Raw genomic sequence first — 27,900 nt, 5'->3', positions numbered from 1 at the left:
AGCCGCTTAGTGTTGTTTGACAGTGACGGGCTGAACATTTGAGCTCGGTGAAGTCGCGTTATCAGGCGCTTGTTCGGGTGAGTGTGCACTGTGTGTGGTGTTGAAGTTTTATTCGCATACGCTACCCAACCCTGCCGGAAGTTTGCCTTGTGCTGCGGCGTGGCTGGGCCGTGTTGTGCACCAAACGCAAGACGGAACCCAAAGTGCATTAGATGAAGCTTAATTCATTTAGCAAAACAAGGGAAAATCGAACAACGCGTACACAGAAGCACAGAATTCCTTTGTTGAGTGAGCACAAGTTTGGGATAGGTTTCCTTTTTTTATTGTTGAACGGAGGGCGAGGGCACTTTGTGCTCGAGTGCATTCGTTGTTGACCAAGCACGACAACGACACGGCGCTTCTGGTGTCGCTGCAAATGAGGTTATTAAGCGTACTCGTTATATATCCTTTTTTTATACCAGCCCGAGCAAACAAACCAAGTGGTCGTTAAACAGAAGAAGTAAAGAAATACAGTGTTTACAGCAGTGTTTACAAAACCCGCACCAAACAATACACCAAAAACAGTGAAAGCAGTAATCAAAAGAAGATAAAGATAAATCAACGAAAGCGCTCCTGATTGCATAGCGTCAGGCGTCAACATGCTTCAAAGTCGCAACCATCAACGGCCCATCATCAACAATCTAATCGGCAAAGGAGTCAATTCAACCAGTGCGTAAAGCCAAACGAGGATACACCGTCAACGGGCGTTTCACATGCAGGTAACAAAAAAGTGGGAAGTGGTTGTATAAAAACAAAAAATTATAACACCTTTTCCGTTCCCAACTACTGCCACTGGGTATGACATATTTTAAGTCACCAAAGGGTGAGCAAAAAAAAAAAAGGAAACCCACCCCTCATCTGCATCTGTTTGGTTGTTCGCCACAGTTTGGCACAGTTTCAAGCAGTGCTGCCAAATGTTTCGGGATCATTTATTGATGGGTTAAGAAAACACGCCTTAATATTGTGTAACTTGATGCCTTGAAAGAAAGGACGGTTTACTTCGGTAGGGAAAGGTTAGGAAAAAAAATTTACCCTCTACCACACACATATACGCACCGAAACACGCTGGCAAAGCACGCAGACCAGCCCACACGTGTATTTATCTTACACGGAGAATATGGGTGTTGTACTATCTTAATTTCTTTAAGGAGAGCAAGATACCGAGAGGGAGAGCGCTTTCTTAAGAATTGGCCCATCACACCGAACCACGGGGTTGGCGAGGTGCTGAAGGAGCAGCGCGCGTGTGTTTGTGTGTGGGTTTGATTCGTAGAACAGTTGCATAAATACAGGCGAATTTTGGTAGGGGGCTTCTTTTAGGCGAAGTTTCTAAAAGATACCGTAAGCTCCTCACCCTTAACTGTTGACTAAAACATTAGCCTAATTTTCAAGTCCGGTTGACATCCTTGTGACGAAAACACCATTGCAAAACGGCCAGTTATGCAATGGAATTAGATAATTTTGCGTATCTGTTTGTGTCCCGAATCGCGCAAAACGAACATTTTCGAACCGATTTCCGAACAGCGTGAATGAGCTTTTACTTCATCCGAGAACAAGCGGAGCAGCTGCGAGATGCGCGTTATCGAAGGGATGCTTTTTTGTTGTTGTTGTTGCAGGAAAGAGTAGGCAAACCAAGGCAACTGCTTCGGAGAGTAAACGTTGAGAGTTGTGTCGGGAAGGGGCGCAATCCTGATGAAGGGTGGTGAAAAGGATACAGCAGAAGGTGTATGCGTGATAACGCGAGAGCGACAGAGACTACCCGACACCCATTATTGGTGAGCTTTACTAAACAATCTGACATCTGTGGAGTGAGTGGCAGCAGTTCGGCAGCAGCTGGCGCTCGTGAGGGAATTTCTCTTCCGCGTTATCTGCTCCCAAAAACTTTACGTTGACGGCAAGGATGCGGGAAATGGTATGGGAGTGGAGGGAATCGCACACACCGAAACCGATTGGCGGGCAGATTTGGTCGAATCTTGTGCAACTGTTTGCGCTCCCACCCTTCCACCTACCCCCCAACCCCCGTTGTTCTACCAGCGTATTACAACGGCAGCTTCACTAACAGTAAAAAAGCGGATGCTGCGAGACAAACTGTCAAACAGCGACACGAAAATTAACTTTTTTAAACAACGACTACTACAAAAGAGGCAAAGAAAGATGTTGGAAGCGTGTATGGGTGGGTTGTTCTGCATTTTCAATTAAGCTATCAGGATGTTTGCCCTGCCCGTGCCTGTACGCTGTTATACGTTTCGTTTCGCAGTAATCCATCCTCGTGGTTTATGTAATCAACCGACATCGTCGTCGCCGTCGTCCCTTATCTGACGCTACTGCCAACTGCGAACAGGAAGTCGCTTTATGCGAGCGACTAAGTAGTGTGTGTTTATGGGTAGTGTGTTGCCACCTTCCATTTTGTCGTCAACCGACGTCCATTCGCTCGACATCGAAATTATCGTTTGGAGGGAGGTGCTCTTTGTGCGTATGTGTGCATGTGTGTGTGTGTGTGTGGAGTCTGTACGCAGACAGTGAAATGTGTTGACGTTCAGTTTTATTATTGTACGTGTGGGGAATGGTAAGCGTGACACTAGGCGTGACGGATACCAAGGCACACTCTTAGTAGCAGGACGAGTGGTAGCGGACGGAGCCCGCGCTCCGTACAGCGGGATGCTGAGGTGATAAATGGAATGTAGGTGATGGGTTAATGGAATCAATGGTGCGTACAGTGAGATAGTGCGTTGCCAGTTTCTAGGACGCGCTCTACCCATAAAAGACACTCTGCTGGTCTGGTGAGATACCTCACACTTCTTCGCTAATACACATAAACACAGCTTCCACTAATGTATTGTGGCCTGTTCTGGGCACGGTAACTATCATCGTACCGTGTTACTTCGGGTGGAGATACCATTCGCGCATTCGCTTAGACGAATAACTTACATTACGGAGAGTGTCGTCGGGATATTAAATTACAATATGTATGTCTGATCGCCGATAGCTGCAATTAACTTGTCCTTCGGTTTTGGTTGTTGCCTGGTGTTGTTGCCTCGTGAATGTTTGAGGGCTATTGATATCCTAGCTGTAGTACTTTTATTGCTCGCAGTAATCGGTGCCTAAACATGGTAATTTCTTCTATTTGCTCCAGATCTCTTGTTTTGCCATTCTGTTGCGCAATAATACGACAATCGTTGGAAGTACATCAAGTGCACGATTAACATTACTTTGTCGTTTTTGTTTTGTTGCAGGAATGATTGAATGTCTAGTGAAGTACCCTGCGGGAACGGCTGCCAGATGTGTGCATAGTAAACGCAAAGCGATTACAACGTTCCTGCCAGTAAACAGTAGTGCAATGCATCGTGCTAGAGAGTAGTAGCTGTTCGTGTGAAGTACGTTCAGCTCATCCTACTCCCACGGCGCAGAAAGGTTAAGCGTTGACGTGGAGAGGTGGACAGAGAGATACACGCATTAGTGTGAACGAAGGTTTAGGGGTGTCCGGGTGTTGAAGATACTGTAAGATAAGTGACAACCCGGGCAACCACACCGTCACCAGTGTGCTTAAGAACGTATACCATCATGAGGGCGATCATGCCTACGTCGGGTGAAACGCTTCGGGCTTGGTTGCTGTCAGCGCTGGTCGTGCACGGTGCGGTCGCCGGTAATCCGGACGCCAAGCGACTGTACGACGATCTGCTGAGCAACTACAACAAGCTGGTCCGTCCCGTCGTGAACACGTCCGATGTGCTGCGTGTTTGCATCAAGCTAAAGCTGTCCCAGCTAATCGATGTGGTAAGCAAGCGACCTTCTAATGAGCCGTCGGGAAGAACTGTTCCCTTACTAATGTCGTTGGTGTATTTTTGTTTAATTCTGTCTCGTAGAACTTAAAAAATCAAATTATGACCACCAATCTCTGGGTGGAACAGGTAAGTTGCTGGCAGTGGGGAACGGGGTATACCTTCCCCAAGTTCGGTGTACATGAGTGTTCGGATGGGTTTCTTTTCTTATTGATCAATTCCAATCCAGTCCTGGTACGACTACAAACTACGCTGGGAACCAAAAGAGTATGGCGGGGTGCAGATGCTACACGTACCCTCCGATCACATCTGGCGGCCAGACATAGTGTTATACAATAAGTAAGTATGCTTAGCATGTTAAGATACGCCCTAGTGAAGGTTTTATCCGACGGAAAGGAAAACAGAAATTGAACCCCTTCAGACAGCCACAAAGACGTTGTAGTAAAAACAGTTGTAGTAAAACACTAAGACAGGGTATAGACACATGACAACGACACAATTAATTACATCATTTAACTGTTCGAATAATCATGTGAAACATCTTAACGTATATGTTGTTCTGTTTTGTATTTGGGGAATAAATTTAATACTTTTTTTGGCATTTTATTTCAAACTCTTGACTGTTTGACGATATCAGTACTGAGGGAAACATGCTACATGACGTCACCTCTGTACTGTAATACACTCCTTTGAACTATACTGTTAGTTGTTCCTTTGAACGTTTGAAAGTGTTATACTGCTCGTAAGGTTCAGTAAATGCAGAATTTTTAGTTTGCCATTGGAACTTGTCCCTGAACGTATGCAATATTACAAAAATCATTTGGTCTTGGGTGTTGAGGAATAGGTTTTATTTAATTTCTTAAGGGTTTGCAAAGATCGTATCCAGTGGTTATATTAAAATAGATTGCATACTTCGCACCTTGGGAGGGGTGTAATACTTGTAATACTCAAATCATTATTTAGTAAGCAGCTCAGACATTCTCATTAATGTATAGAACGAACACGTACTTACACCTAGATATGCAAAATATAATTACATCGGATAGGACTCGAATTACTAACTTTTACAGCATACTTTTTACATCATATGATAACACTTTGACAGCTACTAAACAAGGTTACTACAACAAGTACTATTATTTACTCTACCGCTACTACTAGCAACACTACTTTAACCACCGCTATCAAAATGTTTTATGAAACAACCTTATACCGCCTAGCATATCACTACAACTGTTGGATTTTATATGTTACTTTGCTCCTGTTTCTCCGATAAAACCCCACCATAAAACCCCTCTCCGCGGGCAGCTTGCGTGGAGGTGGGGTGAAGGGGTGACGGGAAACGAAAGTGAACCCCCTGAAGTCTTTATTGTCCAATTATTTGTGTATGTGTGTGAATGTGGATTTCCTCTCTCTCTCTCTTCTCTCTTCTCTCTTTTCTCGTTCTGTCTCTCTCTGTCTCTCCCTGTCTCTTTATCTCGCTCTCTTTTATTCTGTGACACATACACACATACACCTATGATTTTTTTCTCACTCACCCTCTCTCTCTCTCTTTTTTTCTCTCTGGTGTTATGTTTTGTGTGGGGTTGTTTACTTTATGTTTTCATGTTTTATGTTTTGTTTTCCTGTGAAACAGCACATACGAGAGCAGTCGGTTGGAGCGACAGGACCTACGAAGGTCTGTGCTTCTGAAAACCTTGACCGTTTCGCTAAACCTGCACCGGCAGCAAATGGTCCCGTCTTGTTTTGTTGCAAATATGACTATTTAGCGCAAAGTTTTACACACAAAGTTAGGGGAATAATATTTTTTTCAACACCACTAAACACATCCCTAAGTGCACTGAGGGAGGGTTTGACATACACGTGCTTTGTTCGTAGCGCGTGTTTTACGATGATTCTAGAGAAGTTGTTATTTCCTACATGACCTAGTAATGTTAGTTGTCAAAACAACACAGTGAACTCTTCACTTGATAACAGAACACAGCCGTCTTTTAGTATAAAAACAGATTAAAAAACATTAACTGTACTTAAGATTTCGTTAAAATTGAAACATAAAACCAATTATAAATTTTAATCAAACCAACGATTGCTTGTAAGTAACATATCTTTGGAATGTTGAAATTCTTTGTTACGTGGTTTATTTGGACTGAATGATGGATGTGATTACTAGCAAAAATAGTTTCGTCTGAAGATATAAATATTAGAACTGTTCTAAAAATCTTATGGCATATTTCACTCGAATAAGGTATCAGGAACATTTATGGTATTTAATTGTATTTTTGATAATGATTCGAATCATTTTTTCTTTCGAAGAAATTATACTGCTGTGAGAAATAGCGAAGCTATTGTTGTTTTTGTTGAAGCATTTTAAGGAGTTTTATTAGGATTAATGTTAAAAAAGCGTTTTAATATCGCTCCAAGTTATTTAGAACAAATGCTTTTGTTTTTGTACTTTCATTTTACCATATATTTGTTACTTTTTTACAACTGGAAAAGGAAATTAACACACCATTTGGGTTGGGAAACTGTTAAATTGATATCTTTGCTTCTGTAAGAAAAACGGCATTTTCTTGGAAAAAAAACGAGTGGATTAACCCAACAACCACACGCACACATTTGTCACACCTTGACGTAAACATTGTGCTCAGCGATAGCGATTAACAGCCATACACGCTAACCCCCCGCCCAAACCCCAACCCCCATTCGATGTACCCGTTGTATAAACAGATCAAACACCTGCTAAATATCATACGAAAATGTGTAACTTAACTAACTCATAACCTAACTAAGAACGTACGATTCATTAAAGCAAATGATAACCTTACTTAAATCACTGAAACCCTTTACCAAAAAAAAAAATATCCAAACCCCCTTATACGGCTCATAACAATTAAACCCCGTTTCTAAATATCTCAGTGCCGACGGCAATTTCGAGGTGACGTTAGCAACAAAAGCAACCATATATTCGGAAGGTTTGGTTGAATGGAAACCACCTGCCATTTATAAATCATCATGTGAAATTGACGTAGAATATTTTCCATTCGATGAACAAACATGCGTATTGAAATTTGGAAGTTGGACATATGATGGTTTTAAGGTAGGTTTTCTATAATACTCATCTGTTGGTTTTTCTAACAACAAAATAAGAAACAAAAATAACCACAGCCACCATCACACAAAAAATAATAAAAAAATATATTTTCTATATATATTTATACCCACGACTCACCAATACTACCTTCTTTGCTCCGCAAATGTTCCCTCTAATTGCGTTATAAATTGTTTATGATTTTCGTTTTGTTTGTGTGTTTTTCCCCTACTTTCTATCCTCTCCTGTTGGTTGATTCAGTTTCCTTGTTGTTGAATATAGTTTTCTACTTGTTTGCATCGTTTTCATATTTTTTTTATTAATTTTCTCGATTGCCAGTTTAGTTTGATAATATTTTTAGCTGTGAGATTACTGTTCGTAAGCTAGCGTGTCTTTTTTTTTAAATAATTTAAAGAAACGATTTTTTTTACACAGTTGAGTAATTTGATTTAGGTTTTTCTTTGATTATTGAACGCAATCGATTTTTCTTGTTCAGTTTCTGCAGTTTCTCGTGCTAATGTCCCTTCCTGTTATACTGTAATACTTTTTCTGTTATACGATATTTTACTGAAAGTGTTAATTATGTTATCACCTTGGCGGAAAGGATTTATCTTAGCATACATGTCAAATAGAAAATGGTGTAATTTGCTATAAAAAGTACTTTTAGTACACATATGATTGTTTTTAGTACAACTGTTGACAGTTAGTGAGATACATTCATTTCCTATAAGAATGATGATGATTTAGTTTATTTTCTTTTTTTTTGTCTGTACCAATCTTTCCTTTTCCTGCCTTTCCTACAAGAAAAAAACAAGCTTACATAAATATTTGTAAATAGCTAAACAAAAACTCAGCCAAACCAAAAGCCAACTTGATGTATAGCAAACCAAACCATCAACCAGTTCATCAAGTTTTCAACTCGTACTTATCTCATTTGCTTGACGATTTTCTCACCATGTGTATTTATTGTTTTAGTATTTATTTTACGTTGTAAACTGCGTATAGCTAATTTAAAACATAACCTCTACCTTATAAGATTGTAAAGCAATCGGGTATCAAAACAAAACCAAAAAAAAACAAAATCAACATGTCAACTGCAAACACAGAAATTCGAACTTGATGAAAAAAAACTAAAACTACAAAAGCAAACTAATGAAAACAATGCAAATAAGGCAAGAGTATGCAGAGAATGGAGAAAACGAAAAAAACTCTAAAACGAGCAGAAGAAAGTGAAAAAAATAAAACAAAAATAAAAAAAGAAACCGAAACACACACCACAACTGCGTCTGTGATGATTGCGACAACAACAACCCGACCACTGCCTATACGACTGCTAGTATATAGTGACACATATGTTTTGTATCTCTTCTGTTTTCATTTCTAAATGTACTCAGCTGTATAAAACGTGCTAACTTGTCCTCACGATAACCGTAGTTGAACTGTCAAATTGTTCCACTATCCACTCGAATCGATATGCGCGTATACATATATAAATATACATATTTATGGCCTTGCTTCACCATTCCTTTTCTCACACCCAGTCTAGCTGTCATGTCTGTCTTCTTTATTCTTTCCTTCTGAATATTTTATCTCTGTTTTGCTATTTTACTATTACATCGTTTTGTGTTCTTCTCTTTCATTGTGTTTCATTTTGTTAAAGTTTTTTTTTAAGCTGCTATTTTCTGTTAATTTTATTAATTTTGTTTGCTTTTTTTGGTCCGCCTTTACACTTTACATGTTCCTTCTGTTGTTAATATTTATTTATACTTCCAGTATATACTGTTATTTACAACCTTAATTGTTTTTGTTTACTTTGTTCTATCCTTCTCTTTCATTCTGCTTTTGTTTAGTAGTTTTCGATGTCTCTTTAGCGCATTTTTGTTAACTTTCCGATGATATTGATTCATTTGGCTGTTTTTAAAGAATTTTTCTATGATGGCTGATACAGGTGATTCTCGGTTAACGCTGTATATAGCAAGCAAAATAGAAAACAAACGAATAATGAAAAAGAGTTAAATCCGTGCACATACCGTTTGAAATTGTTTAAAAATACGTGAAACCCTGTCACTTATTCCCGCTAGGATGTAAATGGGACCGGTGTATGCTCTTGTCTGGTAATTATAAAGAACAATATATTATTTAGTTATGTTTTCATTGCAAAACGAAGTGGTTTGTGATTTCACTATAATGAATTAATCTTAAAATTGTAAAACATGTTTTTGCATTTTTTTTAAATTCCTTAAACTATTATAAAATTCTGTATAACTGTGTTTTGTTATCTTATTTTTGACACAATATTATGTTCACTACTACTAAATGACATTAAATAGTCTGAAATGTTTAAACTAACCATTGCTATTGGGCAAACTGTAACGCGAACCATGTAATATGTTGTTTTACAAGAACTATTTCTTACACACGTGACAGAAATAGTACTTATGTACCGCTTTCACGTCACCTCATGCTATTGTTCGTCGTATTGAACTACTGATTACTCGACATCACAAAATAAATAAGCGTACAGCGTTAAATCAAAAACAAGAATAAAAATGCTTCGATAAACATAAACAAAACAGTTGCCTCGGGCATAAAACAACGTTCGCTCTGGACGTTTCGGGGTGCTGAAAAGTCAGTAATAAAATGGACTTGAGGAAACTACCGCAGTTCAGCTTTTCTAGGTGGTTGTTGTTTCCTGGCTGCTAGAAAAGTGGAATGTTTTGCTATAGAAAAAATACTGACTATCAAACAACCGGCAAAGCTAAAATAATTTATATCACTTCACAAGCAGCACATGTGGTACGTGTAGTGTAGCATATACCAATTTCTGTCGCCAGGTAATATTTGGAACAATTTGAAGCCGAATAATCGAGACTGACCTGTATCAAAGTTTGTAAATACTAGGGCTTTGTAATATAGAGAAGGCAAATCAAACTGGGGAAAACGCAATGGTATACGTGTTTCATCTTATAATTAAAATATAAAAGTAACTTTCAGCAAACCATATGCTTTCCGTCGCATCGTCTCGTAAAACGATTAACCCCTTCTGTTTGTTCGTCATTCTAATCAAGTAGCGTAATTGTTACTACCTACACAAAAGTTTAGTGTTTATTTTTTGTATTTTTGAAAGTCACCCTCTGGTGCTAAACTAAGAACGATGAAGTAAATTAAACATAAACCCCTCCAAGTATTAATCACTCGTTTGCTAAAATTCGAAGAAATCTTTTATAATTTATCTACTCGGGCCTGCGTATGATCCTCAAATGTTTGACCGTTCTTTTCATGTTCCGTCTCTTTCGTTTAACGTCCTTTTGGCAGTATTGTTTCTTCTTTTTATCTTTGACAAAAACTAACAAAAAGTTCCCTACGTGTGAATTTTTTAAGAACTGAAATGAGTTTATAGCAAAAGAAAAAAAAAACGAACACATGCATAATGAAAATTCGGAATGAATTGGAATCCAATTAATGTACTTTTACAATATTCCTCCTTTATTATCTCTCTCTCTCTCTCTCTTGTTCTATCTGTCTCTTCTTGATCCCCTGTTTTATTATTGCTTTCAAATCTCGCTGTCTCTCTCGCTCTCTTTCTCTCTCTCTCTTGTTCTTTCTATAACCTTTTTTAACTTTCTATCTCATTCTCTCTCTCTTTCTCTTCTTACCTTATTAATCTCCGTTAGCAGGTTTATACAGTGTTTTTGCGTTCTTCTTCTCTCCACAGTGCTGATGGTCATTATGAGGTAACACTTATGACCAAAGCAACCGTATATAATAATGGTATGGTCATTTGGCAACCACCAGCAGTTTACAAATCGTCGTGTTCGATCGATGTTGAATATTTCCCATACGATGTACAGACATGTGTTTTAAAATTGGGAAGCTGGACCTATGACGGTTTTAAGGTGCAAGAAATATTTTCTTTTATCATTTTAACTTCCATCTCAAGCAACTAAATTTTCACTCAGTTATCAAAAAAATACAACCACTATCAAATAATAAAACTAAAATGTCAATAGAAAAACCAAGCTGTTATTTTATCCTTATTCCACATTTGTTTTACGATCAGTTTGACACACATTTTGTTTTATTTATATTTGTATGTATTTCATCTTGCGTTATCACTTTTAGTTTCCTTCCTTAGTTTTATAGCTTTTTCGTTCATTCTGTTGAGACTTATCATTTTGTTTCTGTATTGTTCTCATCTTTCTAAGTTTTGCTCGGCAAAAGCAATGATGCGTGTTATTTATTTCTGTTTGTTTTGCGTTTTATCCACATACCAGTTCGTTTGTATGTTTCGTTATCATTCGTTCATCCACCTTCATTTCGTGTTTCTATATTGTTTGTTATTCCGTTTTAGTCCGCTTTAGAAGCTCATCAGTGTCATGCCTTGAGTACTACATTTGCATCTTCTTGTTTTCGATTTTGCTCATGTTCAACAGCAGCATCATTACTAGCCAGCAACAAAGTGTTTTATTCTTTTTGTTGTTGTCTCTTGTTTGTGAAGTACCCTAGAGGAGTCGTGTTTAGATGCCGTAATTGGAAACTATACTTTACGTATTGTCCTCCTTCCTTCTATTGTTTGTCTATTTGGTTGTTTTTTCCGTTTTCGGTATGATTATGAACTTATACCTCATTCGTATCAAATTGTTGATTGGACATTGATTGCGTAAAAAAAAAACCGAAACCAAAGTTCTAAAAACAAAACCTGTTTTGATTATGCATTATAACGTAACACTAGTATCTTGGTCATGTGTATAGTTCTCTTGATAGCAAGTTTGTTAGCAACTACCCAGCATTTTGCTTTGACAGCAAAAGAATGTTTATTGCTGTGTGTTTTTTATTCCTTTTCTTATCGTCTTTTTCAAGACATGTGCTTGAGTTTTATTTTTTGTTTCTGTCGTTTCTTAACACACCTTTTTGGTATTATTTATTTTACATAACCATAAGGTTTAAATTATAATGAAGAATCAGCTTACCATAAAAACTACACCATAATTGATAATTAGACAATTTAACTCTTCTGAAACTAACTCTTATGTGGTTAGTGTTCACTTTTGTTGATTAAAGTACATATATGTTTTCTTCTTCTTTGTACTATACTTTTCTTTATTTTTTTCTTTACGATCTTATAAGTTTGTAGCACTTTACGAACCGAGTATAGTTTGTAGCCTGGTCATTATACGTGAAAACAAAAACTTACTTTTGGTTTGGAATGCTCCTGTTATGTTTTCACAATTTCTTACCCTAACTTTCGTTTCTTTTAGGGAGCCAATGGTGCCTCATGTAATTGATTGATTGTGGTCTGTTAGCTGCTTGCCTTCTTGATCGAACGAACGTTATGAAATATTTCGTACTGCATCCTTAGCGAAACATTTTTCATGAGATTGAAACCTAAGCCTTGCACACCAGTGCCGATTGAAAGGTGTTAAAAAAATATTATATTTATCCACTTAGAACAATTAAAGTATTTTATGAAAGCAAACCGATTTCTTCTAGCCGAAGTTTTACCGAGTACTAGCGAACGTTTCTGTATGATTTGACATTCTCCGTGTATTAGGAACTTTTGGGTGTTACCGATACTTCTTGCAAGAATGTTATGTTATAGTTTGCTTGTTTGGTGTTTTTATCTCCCTTTTTGGTTTGGTTTTTCTTTTACGTCCACACCACTTCTTCGACGGTGTTTTTGATTTGTTACTTACGAAACTAAACAAACCACGACACGTGTGATGTGAATTTAAATTTAAAAAAACAGAAACAAAACACTACAAACAGCCCGAAAGCGATACAAAAATGCGTTAAAGATGTGTCTGAGCTATATTTATATAAACATTGGACAGTAATTCTACCTCATGTTTTATGTTTTTTTTTTAGATGGCAGTTGGAAGCGAACTGTTTAGTGCAAAGTAGAGTGTGTAATGCTGTTGAAATGAAGAAGATAAAGTAGCAGAATGGTCTGAATGCAGCCACATAATTTATATATAGCCAAAGCTAAATGACTGTTGTGCGAATGGGACACTATTCCCTATGGTAGAAGTAACAGTAGTCAGTCCAAGGCAAGTAGTTTGAAAGTATTCTAGCTTTTTTTGTGAAGTTGTGTCTACAGTTAGCAAAACAACATTATTCTGATAAAAAGCTGTTGGTAACTTTTTATCCAACTTTATTGTTGTTAAACACGGATACCGGACATACGTATTTACGTAAAATAGAAAAAAAAACACGTCGTGCTGCCTTTCAAAACTTTTCTATACTGTCAGTGTTTTGATGTGCGCAAATTTAATATGGATTTTCAATATAACACCATTCATTCAGGACATTAACTCAGTTTGAATATCCTAAATTTCAATTCAAAACAAATACACAAACACACTAGTATCGTTTTTATTTACTTACGTACGGGGTCTTTGATAACAAAAGGGATTTTTTTTCATAGGTGGATTTGTTATGTTCTGGAATCGGGCTTATTTTCTATACTGCTATAATACTATTTATAAGTGATATACTAAAAGTGTGTTATAAAACCAAACTTAAAAAAGAGTTAAAACATTTCTAAAACACTACAAAATGTTAATCGTTTTGCTCTGACGGAGGTGAACACAAAAATTGGTTATGCGCCTTCAGTTATGCAATCCGCATCGCACTTTGGTTAATTTTCACCGTTAACACGATTCTAATAAGGCACGCCTGCCCGGATGATCTGCGTCTTCATGTGAAGTTTTGCCCAAGTGAGAAATGTTTCGTTTGCTGGCATACATTGGTAGACATTTTCTGTTCTGTGCGGCTCAGTTCTACATTATCTCTCAATTGCTTTCTTGTTTTTGTTCTATCCTGTCGTGAATACACGTTATATTTAACAAATTAAATAACATTGGCAATAATATAATAACACATTTTTCTTTCTTTACTCTTACCATTATCATATCTCCATTCCTAATAGCTAATAGTCCGTGTCTACCCATATGGGACAGGGTAAGACAAACATTTGCGTTTCCGTTTCCTTTAATCTAAAACATAGCAAAACTAAACATGATAGCTAAATAGTGGCTTCGATTGTTTACCAAATTCCATGGCTAACGAACTGCATGGTTGCAAATGAAGGAATGTTTTAGGATAAGTTTTGAAATACTTATGCTACCTGTAAACTCCTCTACAGACCTAATATTCGCTTGAACACATGTGAACGACACGTTCTTCTACTTGTATTACCACTAATATTACAATCGATGCTGGTACCAACGTTGATGCCCACTACTATTACTACGAAAAATAGAGTATAAGGAATGGAAGAGACTCTAAAGATACTACTATTATGTTTTATTCTTCATTTCTTCCTCTACTGTTGTTATTCTGTTTCATTCTTGTCTGTAAAAGCGTTACCTTCCGGTTCTCATCTTTCCTCTAGCTCTATTTCTTTCGTTTATTTTTCTCCGTTTATTTCATTGCTTTCACTATCTCCATTAACTCGTTTAGAGATTAGCGTTTAATGTTTCTTATTTCCTCCTGAAAGTACATTTGCAACATTCAACAAACTTTCAGAAAAGACTTGATACAAAAATATCTTTTTTGAGGAATAAGAAAGTACAAAGATTTCTCGAATGTCATAACAACTCCAACTCCATATCGGTCAATTTCTGGCTTTTCACACAAAGCAGAGGTGTATTATGATATTTTTTATTTAGTATATTATTTCAGTCATAACGCTCAACATGTGTGACACTACAGGGCTTAACATGCTAATGGACAGAACTAACCATTAAAACTAAATTTAAACAAGAGTTACTGATCAGATGCTGTTTCTTTCATCATTGACCTGTTCCATGTTTTTTGATTGCAATTAGAATTGGGATAAAAATTGGTAATTATCAAAAGCAAATGTCTGTAACTCGATGGTATGTACGAACCTTTGCGGAAGGTGGGTTAGGGCTAGATACCATTTGCCGCAAGATGGCGCTAACTTGTATCTCGCTTATTTCGTGTCTGTCACATTTAGTGTTTTGGATGCGTCCGTGAGTATGCAGGTGAGAGCGTTTTATTTGTATGTATATAACGGATCTCACGGATTCGTTTGACGCTTATGGGTGTACTAATCACTGAGAGAAGTTTTCTCTTTGGAGAAACAGAATTGCAGCGAGAATATATTGATGCCAAGCCAAGCCAAGACGAGCACGGTTACTGTAGTGTCGTGTGCAAATATAGGTAGTGGTAATGCGAACTGCTTGTAATAGTAGTGTTCCGTATGAGCTGTCAACTGACAGCTACACATTGACATTTGCCGCGTGCATGTGAAACATTCATTTTTTTTTCTTTTTTATGTGTATGACAGTTACTAATATAAAGAGTAGTGTTCGCTACTCGTTTGAATATGAAACAACTATTAGAAGGAGCTTTTGTTATGTTATGTTTGTTTATTTATTTTATTTTGATTAAATTATAAGGATTCCTTTTTCGACAACAAACAAAAAGCATGTTGGTCTATAAGATCAAGCTTTTGAAACGTGAAAACTATATACGAAAGTTAAAGTACCAGATGAGTGGCAAAGACAGCAGCTATGTTGTATTTTAAATTGCATGATCATTAGTATATAGTAGGATTGTGAAAACTTCATAACAGTTGATGTATATCTAGCACTATGAGATACGCGTCTTGGCTTGCCTGTTTGGTGTCATTTACTTTGCCTGAATGTTCCGCATCCTTTACTCGCCTGTTTTAGGTGAGTTTGTGAATGGTTTCGCCAAAACTTACCCCATGACGAATGAAACAGAATGCCCGGGAAGAAAGGCATTCGATGCCGATTGCTTCAATTGATGTTTACAAAAGCATCCAACCGAGTGCTGTACTTAACGCGCCGTTCGACAACTTCGAGCACGACACTGTAGCCTTGTCCAGACAGATGTAGCCTAAGGCCCGTTCGTTCGATTATGGGGAGAAGAGGGATGAACACTATTTCCACGACCGTATCTGACTGATCTAACAGCAAAACTGTGCCTGTGCATGACTGCCTGCTATTTTTCCTCTCTTAGTAAGTTTTCGTATACCGTATTTTATATCGAACCCCGAAGCCTGAGATAAAAACGAAACAATTCGTGAAGCAAAAAACCAAAAAATCAACATAAACTATCGACAAAATTGAATTGACCATCTTATGCATACGAAGTTTTGTAGCAAAGACACTCTTTCCTAACCAAACACTTTCCGACACTGCCGGCTAATGACAAAATGGCGCTCGTTCTAGTAAACATTCTAAAAAAGTCTACAGCAAAAAAGCACAGCAAACACACTCCTCCGATGAAAGCATTGACAGATTTTTACAGCGTTTACTACGAGCGGTGCCGTGTTTCAAAATTTCGCGTCTTTCTGTATTTAGCACCTGGTTTTAGGATTCCACGAACTAGCTACGTTGTGGCCATGTGTACTAGCTCTCTTTCGTTTTTTACATTTATTTCATACTGTCGTGTGCGCGTATTTTTCTGTGGTTGTTGTTCTTGCATTTACCAGTTTTGCGATTCTACTCGTCTTGATGTTGCGTTCGTTGGAAACGTTCTCCTAGCAAGCAAGCAAATATAACGCAAGCAAAAAAAACGTATCACGTACTAATCTAAGCTCGTAATTGTTATTTAAAAAAAGAAACTATCTAAAAGCAATGCTTCACCATCACCTCATAATGGTGTGTAACTAAATCCAAAAGCATACAAAACAAAAGATCATGAGTACAAAATGATGTTTAAAATAAACTGCTAAATAATAAATACACCTATATCTTAATAACATGAAAAAAGAAAAACAAAATCATTTGTTTGCGTAGTTGCATGTACTAAAACCAAAAAAAAAATAAAAATAAAACAAGGTATGAAAATTTTAAAATAAAAAAAACTGAACACTAAAAACAAATATTAAACATAAAAATAAAATGCCTGCCCTAGTATTCCATTACCCCTCCCGATCAATATCCAGCATCCCTTTCCTGCACATACATGAAATGAAAAAAATAAAAAACTACTCATAAACTCCAGATAATAAATATTTTAGCATACTAAACAATAAATACATCCATCTTGCTCTGTGTCCGCTTGGTAGCGTAGCGTCATTGCCTTACTATTGTCTCTTTCTTTCACCACCTGTCAAATTTGTTTACTCCCGGTGTCAAATTTAGTTCCCATTTCCTAACCTATAATTTATCGTTTAATGTTTTGTTTTTTTGTTTCAATAGAGCATTATTAGTGTGTGTTGCAACCGCTTCTTCATGTCTTCATTCGTTTTGTTTTGCTATCATCTAGTTTTCACGTTTGGTGGTGTAGTTTTGTTTGATACGTTCTGTTGTTTTATTTTAATTCTCGTTTAGTGATATTTCTTCACTTAACTTTCTGTGTTTTTTTTTACAAACTATTGCTCATTTCTAGTCTTGTTTTTGTTTTGTAAGTTTGTTTCGATGCTGAAATGTATTCATTTCTTTTTTGTTTGTTTATTTTATGTTTTGTTTTTTCTCTTTTGTTTAATGATGCGTTAATGATTTTCGTGTTAATTTTCATGATGTCAATAGTTTGTGTAATTTTTATTTCCATTTACCAAATAATGCACTAAACGTGTTGCAAGTTTTACTAATAGTGCTTCTTATTGACACATTTCACTCTCATTCGCTGTAGCACCTTTTGATACATCCGTCTCACCTTTCATTCACTCATGCTCCAGCCACTTAACTACACCTACTCACACCCACACACACACACACGCAGCAAGTTCTTACATTACTGCTTGTATTGTTAATTTTCTACTTATTCATTACCTGGTTTTAAATCGGTAAACTATTAGTTTGGAGCAACAAAAAAAAAAGAAACAAATGAAACACACATCATCACTCTCTCCTCTTCTGCTACGTCACTTTTATTCATCACTACCACCAACAAGTTATCACAAAATACTACTATTCTTTTGTACGATTCTTTTTTGTAACGCTCCCAGCTAGCTTAAACGAAAGGAAAACCAGTCTATAACGATGCATTACTTTCTTCGCCTTTCTTTCTCGCCTTTCGTACCCGTCTGTGGTGTGTCGTCTGTTTATGTGTCTGTGACGCGATAACGTAACAAACGCGAATGTACCCGCTGAACGTACCATGTGATCACTACTACGAAACACGCTGCGTAACGCTGCTATTATGAACGAACACTCCCTTCCCACGAACGAAAAACCCCGGTCCCAAAAAAAATCCCCGGCTGTCAGGTTGACCTGCGGCACATGGACGAGAAGTCGGGCAGTAACATCGTAGACGTCGGTGTGGACTTGTCCGAGTTTTATATGTCCGTCGAGTGGGATATCTTGGAAGTGCCGGCTGTAAGGTAGCTACACCTATTATACGCTAATCGTTAGTAGTAGTCGTCAACCGCTCGTAACTAGAAATAGCGCATTCGGAGGATCCGCACGGATCGGATCACGATAAAGCGCATTGTACTAGGGTTTTTTTTAAATCTTTTTCCACTAATCTCAGAAACGAAAAGTTCTACACCTGCTGCGATGAGCCGTACTTGGACATCACGTTCAACATAACGATGCGCCGAAAGACGCTCTTTTACACCGTCAACATCATCATTCCGTGCATGGGCATATCGTTTTTAACCGTGCTGACGTTCTATCTGCCTTCGGACAGTGGCGAAAAGGTAAGCTCGATCGTGCACCGTAACCACACGGTTTCCCCTAAATGTATGCAATGCGCAAGACAAAATTACGTTTTGTTTGTTGTTGCTTATACACCACTGATCGTATACTCGTTTTACTTCACAGGTAACGCTTTCGATATCGATTTTGATTAGCCTTCACGTGTTCTTCTTGCTGGTAGTCGAAATCATACCGCCAACGTCGCTAGTTGTGCCTTTGTTAGGAAAGTATCTCATCTTTGCCATGATACTTGTGTCCATTAGGTGAGTGTGCTTAACGGTTCTGAACGAATCGCGTAGCCTCATTCTAACACTGAAACATCTGCTCTCCTCCAGTATATGCGTCACGGTAGTGGTGTTGAACGTCCATTTCCGGTCACCTCAAACCCATCGAATGGCACCGTGGGTGAAAACATTTTTTATTGGTAAGCATCCATGCGCCAAGGAACGTTGAATTGATGAATTTGAAATGAATTTTCTGTGGATGTCTTTTTTCTTTAATTGCAGACTTTTTACCACGATTCCTCTTTATGAAACGGCCACCGTACATCGAAAACCACAGGTATGCACTGTTTGCGTATCGTCTTACCTCGAATCGCATTCCGAACGTTTCGATTCCAATTTTCTTCCCTTACTACAATTTTCCTACTTGATCATCTAATCGGTTTTGTTCAATCAATCAATCAATCTGTTCCCTCACTCGTATTCCTAATATTTCCTGTGATGGAACTATAGTTATTCTTCCTGTTTTGTTCCGGATATCTTCCAGCGCTAGGAAAAAGTGTACTTAAAATCAAACTTATGTTATGTTTCGAAAGACAACCAGACTTTCACTTTTAGGCTCTGTCGCGTAAAGTTAACGCCTCGTTGTTAAAGTCGATTATGTCGATATTTTTATCTTTTCGAAAGTTCGCAAAATTAGTATCACGGTAAATGAGACCAAAGCCGCGTCTTGCAACCCTTTCAATAATTTTTCCACTTATTCGCACATTGTGACCACTCCTATAATGATGGTGCGCACTGTCCCATAATCAGTGCTAATAACGAAACCCTACAACAGCAAGATTGTTGTAGGGCGCTACTGCTAACGCGTACTTAAAAACAAACTCGTTGTGATCGCAATCACAACACGCTTTATAAACAGTACGGAACGTAACCGTAAATCTATCTATTTATTTTTATTACGTGAGCAAAAATTCAATTTTCTCGCACAAGTTATTTTTTGGGAAATAAATGAGTTATTTTTACGAAAGTTTAACGTTTGCTAGAATAAACGCTAGTCTATTCTATAACTCTACAAAACTCCGTCTTGTAGCATGTTAACTTCCTAGATATTAGTGCAATCATCTTCTCACCTCATTCTCTCTATGAATTGGCCGACTTTGATTGATTGTTAACCTTAATTAATCTATCAACTATAATGCATCCAATTAATATCTTCATCTGCTAGGTAGTATTTTAAAGCATAAAATGGCCGACTATTCTTCGTTCTGTACAATCGTACATGAAACTCCGGTTGTCTCTTTATTTACTTTATTTTTTCTTTTCCCTTTATCCTATTACACACTTTTACCTTTGCCTTTACCATCCCGTCCCTCACTTTTGTACACGTGGCCGACGTGATGGATGCACGTGTATGGAATGCCAAACCGTACCATATTATAAATATATATATAAATATAAATAGTTACGTAGCGTACTTTTTTCAATGCAGATATCAGCTCATTTCTATACTGTTTCTTTTTTTATCTTCTCGTTCTTTCTTTACGTTTACCTCTGTATTTGGGATTTTCTGCTTGTCGTAGAAAACTGCTATCCAAAGACCTACACGCTTGCTTTTATCCTTATTACTCGACTACTACATTAAATCGTATAGCTCGTTTTACTAATAGGGCTCCATCTAAAGAAGATCTTTCTCCGTCAAGGTATTTATGACATATTCAACTAAATTTATTTCACACAAACACACTTTCTCTCTCTCTCTCTCTCTCTCTCTGTATTTTTCTTGCCTCTGTGTTTGAAATACTTTTATCCATATGAAGGTCTGTCCTTCGTTCGCTTTCTTTCCTTGTTTGTGTCGTGCTGTGGCGCTCCGTTAATCCGATTCTGTTCTCTGTTTTCACAATTTACTTTTTTCTACATGCGTTTTGCCGTTTGTTTTTTTCCTCTTCTTCTTCCACTTCACCGTGAGTGGTGAAGTGACATTTCAATGGTGCTTAGGTATGCAACTAAATTCGTGCAACCGGTTGTTTTTTTCTTTAATCTATTTGTTGATAAATTGTGTTATACCTTCTATAACTACACAAGCTTGATAGGAGTTTGCTGTAAACTTCACTAACTGCAACAACGCATTAGTCTCACCTTCACCATGGTTTTGTTCATTTCTTCTCGCGTGCTCTCGCAGCTGTCAGCTCTAATCTTTCTTGAAAATGTATTCCCTTCAAAGTAGTAACCATTTGTTTTCATTTATTTATAAATTATACAGCAAAATGGCGTTGAGTTTTATACGTTTTAAAATCGTTTTCTTTAACGTTTAGTGTTTTGTATGGTATACAATACAATTTTTTGTTTGAAATGATAACGATGGCGTCCAATGAAAACATTAATGAAAATGGTTAAAATCTTGTCAAAGCATGCAAGTTGAGCGAACGGATAGTGTTGTTACCTTTATCGATTGGCTAGCGCCACCTATTGGCATATTGCACGAACTTAGTTGTCACCGCAAAGAAAACACAACAAAAAAAAACAGATTGATAGTAATTCATGCAGTACTTACCAGTAATGTGTTGTTTGCTGTGAAAGTTGTTTCAAATCATTGTAATAAGAGTAAAGAGCAAACATAATATGGATGCATATCTTAGTATCCGTGAGAAAACACATTAATGGAGGTGCAGTGTGAATTATACTCATTGATGATAAGGATTTTTTTAAATACCAAAAATTTATTTACATTTTTTTTTGTTCAATGTTTTTCAACACCATACAAATGGTAAACCAACCGAGCGGAGTTGTGGTAAAAATTTCACATTCAAAAACCTTCACTTTGTATGGTGCGTGATGTTGCCGTTTTTTCTTTCTTTAGGCTAATGTGTTCCGCCATAATTTTGCTGCCAAATGAACAACTTCAAACAACCACAGACACATTTGCCGTATTTCCCTGAGCAACACAGATCTCAAGAGTTCCAAAACAGAAAAAAAAACAAACTACTAGTATAAGCTTCCCGTACCAACGCGGCATGCTGTCTATCCGTATGGCTGATCGGTTGTCCATTTTGTTTGCCCAGTTTGTCAGGTACGGGACCGTTTGGTGGAAGCTGCCAAATACACGGACCGATTCAGCTGCCCCATTCGGAGTCGGAGGAACTGTCGATGTCTACCGCAGCCGATACGGCCGTCCCGTCCGGCATGAAGAGCCCAGCGTTCAAACAGCCAGCCTTTTCGCACGCCGTCTGTTCGACCGAGGTACACCGGAGTTGCTTCTGCGTGCGGTTCATCGCCGAGCACACCAAGATGCTGGAAGATTCGACAAAGGTAGGTGGAGCTGCTTCACAGTTCAATTTGCAGCAAGAGTACTAACCACCTATACAGAAAACAGTACAGCCCCATGAACTCATGCGGAATCCAGCTCCATTGCTTTCGGACTGCGAATGTCAATTAGAGTTCCCGCGGGATTTCCCAAAATCATTTTACAAGGCCACATTTTATGGCGATATGCTTTGACGCGTGATAGGCGTCAATCTACGTAGCGATAGGAGGGGCCTTGGGGCAATGAAGGCGCCCAGTCATCTGTATTCCACGGAACCGAATATCTGCGCCATATTCACCTCTGTGCAGTTATGCTGTGATTCAGTGATTAGAACTAGAATTAGATGGCGGAGTGGTCTTGAGATCCAGTCTTAGGCCAAAGAAAGAAGCCTTTCAATATAACGGGTAGATGGTAGGTTCCCCAAACATAGAAGAATTCACCAATGATTTCTAAGAATATAAGAATAAGAAGAGGAAGAAGAAGCACCAAAAGAGCTAGAATAAGGACATCCAAACCAATTTCAAAGTAATCCTCAATATCATCCCAATAGAGCAAAAAATCTTGGAGCCCAAAAATCTTATAGCCCTATTCCATCTGCTCTTGTAATAGCGTTTTTCTTGATTGCTTACGCGACTGTTATTGTTCTTACAGGTAAAGGAGGACTGGAAGTACGTCGCAATGGTGCTCGATCGACTGTTTTTGTGGATCTTCACGCTGGCGGTGTTGGCCGGCACGGCCGGCATTATACTGCAGGCCCCAACCCTGTACGACGACCGGATACCGATCGACAAGACGTTCGACGAGCTGGCCACCTCGACCGTCGTACGCTGTCCCCCGCAATAACGCTCGCCGGCACTGTCGCAGCTGCCGGTTGGCTTCAGTTTCGGGTTCGGGTTGCTGCTCGTGTGCGCCGCGGCCCTGAGCAGCTGCCTTTTCATGTACGCCCGGTTGCGGGTCGCCCGTTGCACCCAGTCGGCCAAACAGTGCGATCTGGGCGCGGGAAAGCGTGCGGGATGTATGAAAGGGACGAACCAGGAACCAAGCTGCGTAGCGGTAGAGAGGCGATGAAGCGGTGTAGCGTGTAGCAGACCGGAGCAACCAGTCTGTTCAGTTTCTCTACTATCGGCCTTCATTAGTAGCACCTACACGCACATTGCACACACACACACACACACACATTCACACACACACCTCCGATCGGCAACGACGCAATGACTATGCAGTGATGATGAGATCAGTGTTCACCTTGGCCGCTACCAGCCCGTTCTTGATCGACGCTCAATTTGACAACAGGATGTGGGTCGTGCATGCAGTAGTAGATTTGTTTCGACTGTACATATTCCGCACGGTTGCAATGTGACGCGGGCAAACACCGAAACGTTATAGCAGAGCGCATATAAAATGGCCGACACAATTTATCAGCAAAAAAAAAGGTAGATAATAACACTCACATCCGTAAGCATTAAAAACACAGACACACACACACACATACACAAACGTCAAACAGTATTATATAGATGCAGATAATAACTACAAGAGTTAACATTTAAGAGTAAGGTTTAAACGAGTAGAATTTTTATGTCTATAAAGAATAATACAACAAAAAAAATGAGAAAGAAGCAAACTAAGACAAGAGATATGAGACAAGTGAAATACAATATTTTTTTATCGAACTATGAACAGAAAAAAAACACACACACCTACACAAATTTGCCCCATTTCCATCATTCCACGCTAAAAACAAATAGTGTGCGTGTGTGTGTGTGCGGGACAGATTTAACAGCGGACATGCTTCATTTTACACACATGACGTCGAAAACATATTAAACCAACAACAAGAACAACAAAATAAAACAACAAATTTGAACGATGTAATAATTACAACACGAAGCATGCCAGGAAAGGAGATTAGACTAATCGAAAACAGAATGCAAAACGGTTAGAGGTGCATAGAAATGTTAACCAAAATATTCAACAGGGAGAAAGAAAGAGAGAAGAAAAATGGGAAAGAAACAATACAAACAAACCCAAACTGGCTTAATGGAGCAGGGCAATGAAAAACAAAACAAAAAAAAAAGATGGAAACAAAACAAACAACAATGACACTTATATCGGGTAAAGTAAAGAATGTGACGAAATGGAACAAAACAAGCGTTATATAAAAGAAAATAACAAAAAAACCAAAACAAAGGTAATGGAAGAAAACCAAACAGGTATCATAGTTTTAAACAAAGGCAAAACAAAGGGAAACGTTTAAAAAAAAGAGAGGCAAATCGATTTAAAATCAGTGTAAACGTTAAGCAAACAATGCAAAACAAAGCAAAAAAAAGTAAGACAAGAACAACTGCTGTTGTTGTTATGTGGTTAACAAAATTCAATACCGTGGTTAGGCACAAATGTTTAGATTTACCTTATTCTAAATTAGTTACGTGTACGTGTAGCATCTTGTAAAACGGTGTAATCAACAATAGTAGAAAGGGACAAACAAAACCTCCCCTCAATTTGGTGCAGACTGTGTTTGAGCTAGTGGTTCGGTTATTTCTTTTTCTAAAAATATATAAATATACTGTAGAATGATGTTTTAGTTTTAGTTTAACGTCTTTACTAACGTTACGAAAACGTGCTGTTTGTAATTTGTCTTTGGGTTTTGTGTTGTTTTTTTTTCTAGTAGCGAATCATAAAATCATGAAAACTGAATAATCTGATGATATAGTGAATATTAAAGTGGAAACAAAACTATACTAGTGCGCTATGTTACAAGTAAAACAAAAAAAAAAACACATACACAGACACACAACCGATGAGAGAAAACAAAAAAAGGAAAGGAAGAAGGAAAAGGTAGCTTTAAAGCATACAACGCAACACAAAGAATCTTGCTCAATTAAAACGCTACACTGTTGTACTGGTTGCATAGATACGGGCGCAAAGAGAACTCGAGTGTCGCAGGCTCGACCTCTAACGCTCCCGTGGGAGGGAAGATATTGATAGTGGGGGCTATTGACCGATTTAGATGTAGCCTAAAGGCTCTCTCTGCAACCAGGCGTATGACACCTAGATGCGTGCAAACCTGAGTGCAGTCGACTGCTGACGTTTAGTGATCTAGTGTAACACTGTCCGGCCACCTACCGGCCATCGCATCGGTTGCGGAGAGATTCATTTAGTGAGCCACAACGGTGAGAAGTAAAAGGGTGAAACAAAATACAATGAAGAAGACAAAAAATATAGATAACAACACATACTGCCAAGCGATAAATAATATGAACGAAGGTAAAACAAACCACGCTAGGTCTAGATGGATGTATAATGCCGTTTCGTTTAACCATGCGTACAACTGATAGTAGGTACGTTTAGAGTGGGGCAAGATGGCCAAGATCTAAGCTCAAATATAGATACAATTGTGATTTGTACTTTGATAGTTAACAGTGATGGCATATATAATTTTAAACCGTTTTGTATGTTAATTAAGGTTATTTCAACCAAACAAACAAACCAAAACCAACCAAAAACCTTCTACCAGACTTTAGCACACCCACACATCTACACACGCACAGCAGCAGCAATGATTAGTCTCGTCCACAGCTCAATTTATACATATGGTTAACAAAAGCGACACGTACATCAATTGCTGTTTGTAGTTTGCCAACGAATTTTTACTTTCAGTGGACCGGATTGCTTCATTATTGTGCGTTCAAGGTTTTGCTCTACGCGTCAGGCTTAGTGAACAATCAGTAGTGAACGCGATGTCGAGAGAAGGAGTGAATAAAAGAGAAAAAGGTAAAAAGAGAGAGGGAGTGTAAAATCGAGAAAGAGTGATATAAAGAGAGAGAGAGAGATAGCGAGAGAGAGAGAGAGAGAGAGAGAGAGAGAGAGAGAGAGAGAAACGTGCAATCTTGCTCCACTCCACGCCAAACAAGGAAGATGTTTTTAATTACCGATTTACTAAACAGCCCTCAGTAGAAACACGATCTATATATATATATATATATATGTAATTTTACTTTAACACATCGAGGAACTGGTTGTAAGTGTATTACCAAACGAAAAACAAACAAACAACAGCCAGCTGAAAAGTGTTTTTTTTTCTTCCCTTGTGTTCAATATTTCCGTAACTCAGTCAAATACAACAAAAAAAAACTATCTTTACAAAAAAACAAAACCACAAAAAAAGAACAAATCAAATATGTATAACAATATACAAGTAGCGAAACGTAATGAAGATTGTGCTCGTAATAGTATGTGAGGTGAAACGAACAACACAAACACACACAAAACAAACAAATAACTACCGGACCTTAATTGCAATTTAGTTGAGCGTAAGCAGAAAACGAGAAGAGAACCCTTTATACGTGGAGAGCGGATGGTAGCCATTTGCAAAATCCGCACTACTCGAACACCCGCACACCAACCCGGTGGACCCATTGACCATTGGCCCTTTTGTTGACCTCATTCCATCTAAAGAATGTATAAATAAACAAGGATAAAATCAAACTAAACAGTGCGGAATGATAAAACCAATACCAAAACATAAAGCCTCCGATCACTAAAACCAATGAACGTAACGCATCAAAAACAAACCCCTAAAACAAATACCAGCAAAGTTATATACGCGCGCACACGGAGGGCAAAGATGGTTAACAATATAAAATCAAGCAAAAAGCAAGCATTACCTTTAGTGTGTAAAATGAAACAAACAAAACAAATAACACGCCAGAACAACAAAATGGCAAACCATCCTAGTAATAACAAGTAAACACAAGGTATGCCGGTTCGTGTAAACAAAGATCAATGTGTTCCTCGCTGTTCGATGCGGTTGGATAGTTGCTGAGAAATGCCTACTACCCTTCATTGCTTTAATTTGGTACTACTTTAATACTGTTTTACAAACAACGTTACAGTATTGAAGATCCATTTTCCGAATGATGTTTTGGATGATTAGTTTACCGCGTACGCTTCGCTTTCTATAATGGAAGTTCCGCCATTTTGTTAACAGCTTTGTCTAAGTTTCGCGTGTTGCACGGTTACTACCACTATGTCCCTTTGTTCATATTTAGCGCTCTTTAACTAGCTATATCATTCATTTATGGAACGCATGATTAACGTAAACCGATTGGAGTCTTCTGTCACAATCGGCCAGCATTTCTAACAGCCATAAGCATCATTATACTTAACCATTCGTACGGACACAAATGCGTGCGCTAACCTAACACCCAACATAAATAAAAAAAAATACAAACAAAAAGATCATACGTCGGGTGTGTATTAAATGCGAAAGCAAGCAAACCAAACCAGCAGACACAACTGGATAGTCACTAAAATAAAGGAAAAAAAAAACAATATCTCCATATGATAGATGTTGAAAATATAATTTAATGTTGAAATTAACTATGGAAAGATATGTGGTCCTTTTGTACTTGTTCTACTTGGTTCGCTACGCAGTTGAGGCACTGATACTGCGGCACAGTTGTGGTGGTGATATTACCAGGAATCCGTTTCCAGGATTCCTCCTGCATGTCCGGTTGTACTTAATTTCTGACAGGTTTTAGCTCCACCTGATCCAGCTCCTTCTAGACTTCCTGTCGAAGAGGTCGCTGACGAACACTGTCCTGGTAGTGCAAGAATCTGGCATCCTCGCAGCGGCGGATCAAACGGTAGGCGGAGTAGGCGGTCGCCTAGGGCCTCGCCATGTTGGGGGCCCCAACAAATTTGTGCCGATTGTGCAATTTAACAATCGCAGTTAATTTATAGCACAACAGTTAAATAACAGTTAATTTATAGCACAAAATCTAATTAAAAAGGTAAAAACTTGATCGAAAATATCCTTGGATTTTATATA

General features: G+C 38.2%; 1 protein-coding gene across 2 annotated transcripts; it reads left to right on the top strand.

Annotated features, from left to right (window-relative positions):
• Positions 1-24,218, top strand: LOC128307475 (acetylcholine receptor subunit alpha-like). Of its 2 annotated transcripts, XM_053045347.1 has the most exons (14): positions 1-77; positions 462-758; positions 3,270-3,810; positions 3,900-3,944; positions 4,045-4,154; positions 10,619-10,799; positions 18,111-18,226; positions 18,376-18,544; positions 18,669-18,805; positions 18,878-18,966; positions 19,049-19,103; positions 20,347-20,466; positions 21,826-22,072; positions 22,719-24,218. In XM_053045347.1, the coding sequence occupies exons 3-14, from the start codon at positions 3,598-3,600 to the stop codon at positions 22,908-22,910; spliced, it is 1,674 nt and encodes a 557-aa protein (XP_052901307.1). In that variant the 5' UTR covers positions 1-77; positions 462-758; positions 3,270-3,597; the 3' UTR covers positions 22,911-24,218. The 2 variants fall into 2 exon arrangements, with proteins under 2 accessions (XP_052901307.1, XP_052901308.1); XM_053045348.1 differs by lacking the exons at positions 1-77; positions 462-758; positions 3,270-3,810; positions 3,900-3,944; positions 10,619-10,799 and having other exon boundaries at positions 4,097-4,154.
• The last annotated feature ends 3,682 nt before the right edge of the window (positions 24,219-27,900 follow it).

This window comes from Anopheles moucheti, chromosome X (assembly GCF_943734755.1).
Source record: "Anopheles moucheti chromosome X, idAnoMoucSN_F20_07, whole genome shotgun sequence".
NCBI lineage: Eukaryota > Metazoa > Arthropoda > Insecta > Diptera > Culicidae > Anopheles > Anopheles moucheti.
Note: the sequence above shows the minus strand (reverse complement) of the source record. Positions and strands in the feature narration are given on the sequence as shown.

What these genes read in the sequence shown, in the direction of transcription:
- LOC128307475 (XM_053045347.1), top strand. Translation starts at nt 3,598, where the DNA reads ATGAGGGCGATCATGCCTACGTCGGGTGAAACGCTTCGGGCTTGGTTG. An exon ending in CTTCGGACAGTGGCGAAAAG is followed by an intron (nt 18,545 to 18,668) that starts GTAAGCTCGATC and finishes TTTACTTCACAG; the next exon opens with GTAACGCTTTCGATATCGAT. An exon ending in GAAGATCTTTCTCCGTCAAG is followed by an intron (nt 20,467 to 21,825) that starts GTATTTATGACA and finishes TTGTTTGCCCAG; the next exon opens with TTTGTCAGGTACGGGACCGT.